General features: G+C 34.8%; 1 protein-coding gene across 2 annotated transcripts; it reads right to left on the reverse strand.

The window, feature by feature from the left end:
- Nucleotides 1-1,155: 1,155 nt before the first annotated feature.
- LOC148626092 (monocarboxylate transporter 12-like) lies at nt 1,156-11,764 on the reverse strand. Of its 2 annotated transcripts, XM_088569715.1 has the most exons (5): nt 9,000-11,764; nt 6,868-7,011; nt 3,525-3,671; nt 1,676-2,857; nt 1,156-1,365 (listed from the first exon to the last, which is right to left on the reverse strand). In XM_088569715.1, the coding sequence occupies exons 1-5, from the start codon at nt 9,043-9,045 to the stop codon at nt 1,211-1,213; spliced, it is 1,674 nt and encodes a 557-aa protein (XP_088425841.1). In that variant the 5' UTR covers nt 9,046-11,764; the 3' UTR covers nt 1,156-1,210. The 2 variants fall into 2 exon arrangements, with proteins under 2 accessions (XP_088425841.1, XP_088425842.1); XM_088569716.1 differs by lacking the exon at nt 6,868-7,011.
- Nucleotides 11,765-12,040: the final 276 nt, after the last annotated feature.

Below are 12,040 nucleotides of genomic sequence, written 5' to 3' on the forward strand. Positions count from 1 at the left end.
ATTGAATAAATAATAAATTGTTCGCATAGATTCATGTATTGATTATGACTTCGTACATAGATTTGCCGGACATTGATTATTGATTGATTGCAGACAGAAATTTGGGTATGGAAATTCAGGCTTAAGCTCACATACACCGAGTAACCACCCCGGGCATTATGAAGCTAATTTATAATTATTTTCCTTTTGAAAAAAAAATGTGAAAATAAACGCTAGTGTTAACGGTACAAAGCTAAATAATTATCTTCTTATTTGAACTATATTGCTATGTGTCCGCTCTCTTATTTACAATGTATTGGTGATTAACTGCATGGCAAAGGTTAAGATAAATTTACATTAAAAAAAAATGTATTTCGTAATGAGGACCCCGGGATCCAGCTACGGTATCCGATGCTAGCACTTATTGTCATCTAACACTTTTCTTCTTTTCACCAGTTTTGATTTGATATAGTTGTTCAGGGGCGGATCCCAACATTCCGGTGCTAGCCGGTGTTCACCGGAAAAAGTGGTGGGAGATGCTAGGTAACTATTAACCATTTTTGTCAATTTTACACACATGAAAATGAGAAATTTTCGAATAAAAAGGAGGGATGGCAACGCCCTGCACCCTGGGTCCGCCATTTTCGTTGTCGTTTTGTTGGATCCACCCGGTCTGTACCGACCAGTTTGCCCTCTAGTCATTTACGTAAAATATGTCATTTGGTGGATTTTTTTTTTCGGATTCTGCCTCTTGAAACTTGGTTGTTAATTAATATAAACATCTACCATCGAGGTTGAAAATGGTCGTGTTTGCAAAATCGTTCAGTCATATATCAGACGTGTTTTAGACTCGGCGTTCGTTTTCTATCGTGGAGAAATTGGCTAAACTTGGTATGCATGTATAACATACTCATGAAGATCCTTATAGGGACACCTGCATTTCTAACTCACAAATGCAAATTACTTTTTTTGTTTTGTCACCGAGTGTCTCTAGAAAAGCAGAGGACAGTAACCCTACCGGTGCACCAGGCTCACATTTTTCAGTAGAGTCCGGGATGCTCATTTACATTTGTTTCAATGAGCGTGCTATTTTGCTTGTTGCATGTTGTTGTCTGAATCTATTTTCTTTTTTTTTCTTTTATTAGTTGTTGTTATCACTATATATAATATTTAATGTTCTTTTATATATAATATTTAATGTGATATGAAAATGTAAAAAAAACAACATAAGTTAATCATCAGCGGAAATGAGATGTTGTTGTCTTTTCAATTCTATCTTCTTCACAAATGGTAGGACAAACAGCATTAGAGCTGCAGACAGTAACATTCCAACACCCATTATGTAGAATGATATCACATAAGATCCGGTCTTGTCTCGTATTAAACCTGAAAAATGATAAAACATATATATTCTGAAAAGTTTGAATAATATTGGTTCTATACTTTTTGACTGACAGATTACCCAGAGTGGCGTGACGGACGGACGGACGGATTCGAGTGGCTATCAGACCTGCTTTTACCTAAAAAAAAATGGTAGTATATATGAGAGTTTTACCAGACAATTGACTCTTTTGGGGTCTTCGGTAAGTACAATAATGAGTGATCATAATGGGCTCAAAAAAGGAAAAAAAACACGTAAAATTACCTTTTAAGAATAATGAAACCACAGGACTAGTACTACTGATACTATACTTACCTAATATAGGTGCAAAAGCCGATATTGACACCCCGTGTACTTGGATAGCGAAAGCTAGCGCAGTCGATAGATGTTTTACTCCCACTGCATCCACCAACAATAGCGAGAGCATAGAGTTATATAACCCACCAAATAATCCATAGAGAACACAGTAGGCAACATATAACGGGAAATCAGTCAAAAATGATGTAAATAAAGACGCAACACCGACAATTGTTAAGGCAACTGCAATAATATGATTTCGTTTTATTCTTTTACTGTCAGCTATCCAAGATACCACGAATCTACCTATGAAATCACAACTGCCTACAATCGTTATTAAGTAAGAAATATTTCTACTAGAAACGCCATGATCTCCTGCATAAGCAGGGATATATGCTAATTGCAATCTAGAACCAAATATTGCTAAAAATCCAACGAGATATATGCATTTCAGGTAATGGTTTTTCAGAATTCTGAAATTAATGACACTCAAACAATAACGAGAAAGACAGCTGTTTCTTTCGGGCGTTTTAGAATCATCGTCATCATCCTCAGCTTCATCAACGCTTTTGATTTTTCTAGCTAGGAAAATACTTTGAACGGAAGATGTAACATCAGCTAAACTTCCAAATAGGGCTGAAACTGCCGCAAGCTTAGACTCGTCGGCAGCATCAGCAGATAGAGGAATCTCCTTGTCATAAGGAAAACCCGTAAAGCGATGTTCATGTAAGTTTTCTGAAAAAGTTCGTGGTCTCGTGTAAACCGTTTCCGGTATGATAACCTTAAGTGATGCCTTATCCACAAGTTTTTCTTTCTCCTCACCTCGGTGCATGTCTGTAATGTTATCTGAAGAAACTGATAAAGAGTTCATATTATTATTTACATTATATGTATTGCCATTTTCTATCGTGCTCTCGTTTCCTACTTCGATTTCCATGCATTGCATCTTCTTTGTAGTTTTATCAGTTCTAGTTCGCATTAAAGCACCAGCGACAACAATGTTCAGTAACATACCGGAAACCACAATTTGAGCACCGAACAATCCATATGTTTCTAGGAGAGACTGTATGATAAGAGGCAGTAATAGACCCCCTAGGCTACCTCCTGAATTAGACAGACTGTTAGCTAGTCCTCTTTTCTTCTCGAAATACGTATTCAGTAAAACAACCGAGGGTCCTGAAGCCGCAGCTTGTCCCATGCCTAGAATACAGATAAATATATCAAGCTCCACATAGCGGAAGACGTTCGTTTCCTCTCTTACTAACTGCTGCAGACAAGCCTTTCGAAATTCTCGAACATTATGCAAATCAAACATCGTTTGACAATCAGATTAAGTCGCGTAAAATCATTCTCTTTTTTCTGTCTTAGCAAGATTCTTGCATTTTCTGAGACGGCTGGCTGCAGTGTCTAAAGAGTGACTTAAAAAATCAGAATGGCAATTACCATCTCTATTTATGTACTTATTCTGACCTCGGTTATTTTTATGCTGATATGCTAGTTAAGTAAACAGTAATAATTCGCCATAGTTTCGATATTTTAATATTTCTGTGTATTAAGTCTCATGTCTCTCTTGTTCCCCTGTCTCTGTTTTTGTTTGTTTGTTTGTTTGTTTTTTTTTTTTACTTTTTATTTTTATTGTATGTTTTTGATTGTTTTATATGTTTTTGTTGTTTTTTAACACCCTTCGAATGTGACTGAGTATCAAATACGCTTGAAGCAGTGGCTTTCCCTGAGCATAGTAATTAATATTTAGTTCTACATTTTCCATTAGACCCAAGGCAGATAGAGGACTAGTGGCTAAATTTAGTTATTTGATTTAGATAGTATTCGTATATTCGTGATGCATATGAATGTACAAAATTCTTACCAAACAAAACTCCTTGAGACAGAAGCAAGAAATATACATTTGGTGCGAATGCGTTTAGAAAGTATCCAGCGGCCATCAAGGTAGAGCCAAACATTATAATCGGACGAATGGGGAAAAACTTGTTTCCAACTGTTAGTATCAGAAACGCTACAATAAAAAAAATATCAATTTATGCACTCGGAAACGTTACGGTTGAAGAATTAGATTAATTTTATTATATGCTACGCGCGCGTGTGCTAAATATGTATTACGGTAATACAATGCTTTCGAGGATTAGCTTGATTTTGTTTTTAATTTGGTTCCCATAACATGTACTTTTTGGATTCTTTTTATACACTTGAAGACCAATTAAAGTACGTCTCTAATTATGTTCAAAACATGCAAAAATTATCTGAAATAGCCAATACAAAGTTATAGGGAACAATAAGGAAATAAATAAGAAACCATCCTATAAGAGGGGGATACCAGTCGAGGTTCCCCAGAAAAAGGGGGAGTGCTAGGACATTATTTACCAGTTTTTTCTCAAATTTTACACTTGAAAATGACAAATTTTCGAATAAAAAAGGAGGTCCCAACCCCCTGCACCCCTCTGGACCGCTACTACTATATTTTCAATAAAACAGTCGCTTCCTTTGCCATACAACACCAATTGTTTTATTCCCATTATCTGACCTAGCGTATATGGTTCTCTGCTCACCCCTTATAAATTCTTCTGTATACTATTTTCTTGAACATATTAAACTGGTTGTGTTATCATTAAAATTGTCAAATCTAGTGAAACGTGGTGTGTTTGTTTTAGATTTGTGTTAGATAAAGTACGTTGGCTGAGATAACCCCCGCACACCCCCCCAAAAAAAAATAAATAAAAATAAAACATCGACCAAATTATGATTTTCAACTTCCCTTATGCCTCCCATGCATTTACGAATGTTTCTGTTGCCAAAAAATAAACTGAAACATTATATATTTTTAGCTACTTTTTATACCTCGTTGAGGCAAAAATCCATTTTTAACGTTTTTTGATTCTTCGAACTTCTAGCTTTCTACAAAACGAAGTAAATTGACATATATAGCATATATAACATGCAACCCAATGTCTCAGCTTTACAAAAGTAGATTTTTGGAGTAAAATTTAAAAAAAATGTACCCCTATGGTTTATTTTTGATTGGGTAGGGGTAGCAATTTTTCAACTAACTTGACTCGGAAAAATTCAAATATTTATTACTTGGGCTCATTTGAAAGCTTATAAACACTATATAAATGCACTGTATCACACAAAAGCTTGTTAAAAGTGTCTACGGCATTTTGAAAAAAAAATGAAAATAACGGATGATGTAGAAGAAATTCTGATGTTCTAAAAATTCCCCTTTTTACGATTTAAACAAAATATAAGCGCTACATTGATCAGATATGTTAAGTACATCATCATCTTAATTATGAATGCCTAAAATATGAGTTTGACAGTGTCGGTATGCTGTGAATGAGAATTCTGTTTGATACTCAGACCAGTTTTCTAGGGATAGGGGTAGTATTTTAGACATTTTTTGAAAATGGTTTCCTAAAAATTAGTATTTCGTGGTTTATTTATGTAGAAAATTTAATTATCTATCGAATAATACCAAATTTAAGACCTTTTAGGTGAGCTACAACTTGTAGAGTCGAATTTATGCGATTTTTACAGGAACATCAAAAATCCATTTTTTCTTTTGCATTTTTGATAAATGCTGACTACGAAAATCGCCAAAAGTCATCAAAGAGTAATCAAGGGAACCAAGGTTATAGCGGTAATCAAAAGAATGTATTCCAGGGACAAAGACCAGACATGGAAAACAGACATACACAACAAAGAACATAAAGTAACTAAAATCATACATACAAAGTAACAAAAGTAAATGAGCAACTCGGACTCCACAAAAAACTAGGAGCATGGACCAGGTGCACCGGTAGGGTAAGCGTCCAAAAGAACCCGAGAAGTTTCAATTGTGATAATTCTAAACATAAAATAAGCCATTCTTTACTGCAGCGTAAATATCTTGTGGGTTTGACTTATATCGAAAAAAATGTGAATTTAAGCGATTTTACGGTGGGTTAGGGGTAATTTTTTTTTCATTTTACTCCAAAAAGTGCAACCGCAACTTTTTTGGTACCTTTATAAAGCTGAGACATTGGGCTACATGATGATACCTATATGTATTTAGTTTCTTCATACATGCTGTCCCAGGAAGGCTTAGACGCTTGAACAATTGAGTAAAAAAAATCTTGGCTTTTTGACCCAGTGGGATACAAATACATCTATAGGCTTAAACTAAAAAATAACCAGAGAATATTCTTTGGCGATAGATTGATTCGGTATTGGGAGGTATACTGGTACCTGAAAATAACAATGAAGTTCATGAGGGGCAGGGTGCACGGTGGACCAGCTGCCACTCCATGGACTAATGTTTCAGGAGTTTGATAGCGCAGTAAGAATAAAATTTACCAGTTCCCCCAGTTAATTGAAGCCAACCATGTAACACAATCGAAAATATTCATCTGAATTGTAATAATTGGACGTCAATATTGTAATTTCGACATCACCGTAACTAATATGTAGACTAATAATGTCAAAAAGTACCAATAAAATTGTATGAAATTAAATAATCGCAGCGGATCCAGGGAGGGTTTCGGGAATCGGAACCCCCTTTTGTTGGAAATTTTTCTAATTATGTGCAAAATTTGGACAAAAATGAGCACATAATAGCTATAGACACCCCCTTTCAAATATATGGATTCGCCATATCTGAACATAGTTTCACAAAGCTTACGTAAGACTTATATATATATAAGTCCCATCGCTTGTTAAGGATTTAAGTGTACGTAAGTCTTACGAGTGCTTTGTGAAACCACACCCAGTTGGGCAGCAAATAACTTTCTTCGGTGTCAAATTATGACGGACGAGTCACCCATTTAGAACTGTCCGTACTCACTTCGCTTATCCCTCTGACTTCGTACGTGTTCGATCACAAACGATTTTTGAATTTGTTTGTAATATATCTTTGCATCCAGGGCTTTGACGTACATAATACATACTCTCCTTATTACACTGATACCCTTTTTTGCAAATCACTTGTGTATTTATTCAAATTGTACACATTGTATTGTATAGTAATTTTCTTACAATCTGGTAACAAATGCCATTTTTGATTTATAGATGCACGTTTTGAATGAAATGCTAATCTTAACACTTAGATAACAAGAATTACACATTTAAGATGTCTAATATGGTTTGTGCAGGTGATTTTTCCCTTTTTGTTGTCATTATCTCTGCATAAACTGACAATCATCATAAAGTCATATACTTACAAGATATGCTAAACGTTATATTCTGTGTGGATATTATTGATGAAACTGTAGAGGAACTTGTATCAAATGCATTTACATATTCCACAAAAAATATACCAAACGCTTTGTTTATACCAATAACCATGAAGGACCTCACGAAGCATGCTGAAAAAAAATTGCTTGAATGTACTCGGGCGCTCTAAAGTTAGTATAGTAAAATCTGCATTAACCAAACTCCGTTTTGGACTTTAAAATTGGTTCGGTTAAATCACGTGTTCGGTTTACCAAGGTAAATTAACATTAAACCCGATATTTAAGTAGCAGTCTTTCTAAAAATCAGAAGGTGATTCATGCATGTCAAAAACCCACCGAAATCAGTTTTATTTCTTGTTCAGAGACAGTTACTGATCACATACCTAGTCTTAGTTTTTCATTTGGTTGTTGCGCTTTTGAGATAAAAAATATATAGATTGTACATAAAATTTACACTTGACACGAGTTATTGTTCTTGATTTGGCTTTATTTGGTTGATTCTAGTGGGACATGAATGTATGATTTTCTAAAAAGTGCAGATTTGAATGCAGAAAAGATTACCCTTATGCGAAAGTATAGCTTATGTAAACTGAAAAAGCATCGTTAGTTTAGTGGGTTTTTCTACACCATGAATCACTTTACCATTGGCAGTGTCTGAATTTTATGTGGACTGGTACTTAAATTAAAGGACTTCGAAATGTGTATAGTTCAGACAGGTTTCGGATTATTCAGGGTTCGGTTTAGACAGGTTTCACTGTACTAGTCATCAAGTCAAAGGTTAATGGGTTTGCTTCTTACTTCACGAGAAGCTCATATGATACTGATATGCTATCAGTAAAGCAATTAAACACTGATCTACATTTGACGTCACTTGTCGAAAGATACTATATCATTTATATTACACCATTTTTTATGTATTAAAAGGTGGAACGTTATTCCACTTTGATTTTGGTAAGGGCATGAATAAAACGAAGTATCCCAATTCATTTAATAACGAAAACTCAATCATTAAAATAAGTAGCATGTATTCAATACAACGCGAAACTGACAATTCAGTTTTCACTGTCTCGAAAGAATGCAAACAATCTTTGGCTTACCGCTAAAAACGACTAAGCCATAATACACAAATAGAAACAAACACTATAAAGCGAAGTGCACTGGCTAATATGAAATTTTTATACATATATACTAAAATAAAAGGAGGTAGATTGAAGATGAGGTGGGTAGTTGATCATCATCAAAAATAATAAAATCACAGCAAGCGTTCGTGATATCAGATTATACGTAGATCCAGGTACTTTCTCATATATATATAGACCCAAACAAAATTTCCGGCATTTAAGACAACACCAAAAGTCAAAGCTTGTATATTAGAGGACGGACGGACTGACGGGCACAAATATAGAATTTCTGATTGAAAAATCACGAGCTATCACTGGCGTTTAGTTTAAACATATTTATTAAGTAATTTGCATATTTTATCATCAAACCAAAACAATAGAATGAAACGAACAATAGCACATTAATCACAGGATTCAGAAACAAGACTTAAAGTCTTGTATCAATCCGTCTCCTGAAATCATGAATAATAGTTACATCATATAGCATAGTGCTCTAGTGCTTATAACGTGTATTTGGTGAGTTTGGTGCAAAGCGAAGACGTTGATATTTAATGCTCTATGTATTTACTCAGGTCATAAGGAATTATCAAAATTATTTCAAAGAAGTAACTATGTAATTTAGGGTGTTAATTTGAAGCGTTTGCTCTGTATCAAAAAAAAAAATTTGAACCTTGGAAAAACATTTCAACGTTATACTCATCTGGTCAAAATAGGAGAATATTTGAAGTCAGTTGATCAGGAAGTTGAAGTGCTGAGATATGAGAACTGGCGTTTCGATACATCCATCGATACATGTATAAAGACGAAGACACTCTTGGAAAATTATTCAAATACTTCTGGTTGAATTGGAGTAAATTTTAATACATAATCCGTGTATAAAATGATTACCTAAGAGAACTGAAAAAGATCAGATGTTCTTGCACAATCGAAGTTCATTTCGGCACGCATTAAAATATATGCATTACATTATTAATTTTATTATGAATTATATTACGTTACCTGCCAAAACCACCCAGGCCCAGCCTTTATCCAAATCCTCTGCCATAGTTAGTTCCTATTTTCTACGGGATAGTAACGGGGCATACTTCACATAGTTATGTTGATAAAAATTATATTAGTCCTAGATTACAACATTTCAAGCGTACTACGAAAACTCGGTAACGTTTCTATGACGAAATACATGTATATTAAGTATGAACATTTCGGTGTTGGTAAAGACTGTATACATGTTTGTAGTGCTAACGTCCGTGATTCTGGCGAAAAATTTAAATGTCCTTCACTAAACGGCCGTTTATATTAACGTAGAAACATTTCCTTGGTATTTCATCAGCTGATCGATACCTGCGTCGTGTAAATTTCAAATCTATGAGATCAGTGTGGAATTTTCCGTCATTCGACAAGTGGAAGAATAGGAGACTGGGTACTTTCCTTAAATCGACTCTACGATAATATTGTATAAGATAGGGCGTTCGTTACGCCTTTACACCGACGAAAAATCACAGAGTGTGGATAGCTTAAGGCTAAATGATAAAAATAAGTAGTTTTTCTTTAATATCAAGTATAACTATACCATTTTGCTAATTTATCTTCGATGATAGCAGTGCGTTTTCTGTAAATGTTTAATTTCAAAGAAGGTCTTAAATAGCAAGAAGTTGTCTCGCATGCTTTTTCTGACTTCATTGGTGCCGTCCAAACTTGTATGAAAGAGTAATCAAGGGAATCAAGGTTATAGCAGTAGTCAAAAGAATGTAATCCAGGGAAAAAGACCAGACATGGAAAACAGACATACACAACAAAGAACATACAGTAACTAAAATGTTACATACAAAGTAACAAAAGCACATTAACAACTCAGACTCCACTAAAATTGGGAGCATGGACTAGGTGCACCGGTAGGGTAAGCGTCCTCTGCTTATCTAGAAACACCGGCCGAGTTGCTCATAAAAAAGTCAAGTCAGTGGTAGACGAAAGAGTGGAATTCCAACCTCTTTCGTTTAATTATTATTATTAGTGTGAAGTTACCGTAATAGACAAGTATAATTTGGCGCTGTACATATTTAGCGAATCACAAAATGTTTTTGCGTTATTTTTTAAGAGATTTGGAGACACTCATCCTTTTCCGAAGCATTAGCAGTCTTGCTGAATTCAAATAAAATGCGTCGCCTGGCACAGCTTGATACGACCGAAAGGTAGAACCTTGAACATTTGGGACAAATATGGACACGATGCAATTCAGTGAAACTTGATATAGCTTTCAATTTTGATTGCGTTTAGGCATTAACAATGGACACTTGATAAGAATTTGTCAATGTGGCCCTTTTTAATTTGACCATAATTCCAAAATGGCTTTAGTCACAACCACTCAAATGAACTCCAATCTTCATTTCGGGTATGGCACTTTTGGTACATTTTCAAAAAGATGCATTCCCTTTTACTCATGTTATCATCCAGATATAGGAAAAAATATTTGTTTCTGGTCCCTAATTCTTAATTTTCTCAAGTCACAAACCCCAAAATAAATATCCAGTCTCTTTTTGTCGTATTGTACCTTGCAGTAATATTTAAATAGATATTTCACTTGTTTGGACATCAGGGAACGCTTGTTTGACCCTTGTTTCTAATTGGTTCGAGTCAGCCCCCAAAATTAATCCAAGCATCTCTTCGGGGTATCAAATTACTAACTGTCAAGTTATTGTCTGGTCTTCAGGAATATGCTTGTTTCTGGCCCTATTCAAAAAAGTGTATAAAATTTAATAACATTCAAGTTGCAAAAGCCTGCAGACGACGACGGCACAGACGACCACAACCCTAAGCCATTTTATTTGAAAAACTATGAAAACAGTATTTGGCATTTTTTGTTTATTACAAGGGGGACCTTGAAATCAGGAGTGTCTGACTTGGTGTGGTCCTCCTTTAAAATAAATTTACTTAATATAGGAAACCGCATGTTTAAAGCAAATGTGCGGCTGTTGCTTACAAGTCGGTATAAAACACTTTTTTTGGATTTGTTGTGCCTTTTGTTTACATTGAATGGAATGATTGGTTTTGAGAAATACAAGTGAAGTCGAATATTACATCTTCACAATTTACGACTAAAGTTTGTGATGCTGTATGCAAAAACGTACACCCCGTCCCAAATCATGAAAATATTCTCTACAAGACTATAGTCACGGGCTTACTACATGCAAATAGACAGTTTTAGGAAATAAAGAGTTGCATGAACGATCAGATTTACTATAGTATACATCGAAGTTCAATGGACATGTACAAAATTCCCACACAATTTAGCGGATCAAAGATATCCACTATTGCATCCGCATCCGTGAAAATTATTACCCAGCACACCCAAGATTCAGTCCGACTCATTTATGGAGTTCGTTCAATTCTTTACAAATGCAACTGTATTTAATACTGGTCAGAAAATTAAAATTTGCTCAAATATAAGCCTAACACTGAATCATCCATATAATGATACTTCCAATGGCGGATTCAGGTGTGTGTGTGTGTGGGGGGGGGGGGGGGTTCTGAATCCCTCCTTTATATTGGAAAATTTGTCATTTTCATGTGTAAAATTGGCAAAATAAATAATGGCAAATAATGTCCAGCACCCCACTTTTTCTGAGGAACTCAAGCTGTCACCCTTCCCTTTCAAAGTGCCAAGACCCGTTCGACAACCTAACAAATTTTAAAATACATATAAATGCAAAAAAGGCACATTTGTTATTAGTTTTATGTCAACTATTCTTTAAAAATATTACAAAGGGAAAAAAAGGAATAAAAGATTTTACATCATATCAAACATTATGCTTATTAGAAAAATGTACATGTATATGTAAAATGACCAAAAAGATGCTACAAAAATATGCATGAATTATCCTTGACAAGTTGTTTTCACACTAAATTAATTAACAAGATTTCTTAAAATTTATGAATAAATTTATTTTCATTAACAAAAGCAGTGATACCATAAGTGATAAGTGTACACTACTATATAGTGAAAAACTGTGTGGAATAACAATCTCAGAAAGATACACATGTAC

This window comes from Perna viridis, chromosome 2 (assembly GCF_037379345.1).
Source record: "Perna viridis isolate PV_CMFRI_1.1 ecotype Kerala chromosome 2, ASM3737934v1, whole genome shotgun sequence".
Lineage (NCBI taxonomy): Eukaryota > Metazoa > Mollusca > Bivalvia > Mytilida > Mytilidae > Perna > Perna viridis.

Bases quoted from the DNA above. Each gene is read 5' to 3' on its own strand.
- LOC148626092 (XM_088569715.1), bottom strand. From the start codon at position 9,045: ATGGCAGAGGATTTGGATAAAGGCTGGGCCTGGGTGGTTTTGGCAG. The intron at 7,012-8,999 runs GTAACGTAATAT...ATTTTTTTTCAG, and splicing joins GGCCTGGGTGGTTTTGGCAG to CATGCTTCGTGAGGTCCTTC. The intron at 1,366-1,675 runs GTAAGTATAGTA...ATCATTTTTCAG, and splicing joins GGCTTTTGCACCTATATTAG to GTTTAATACGAGACAAGACC.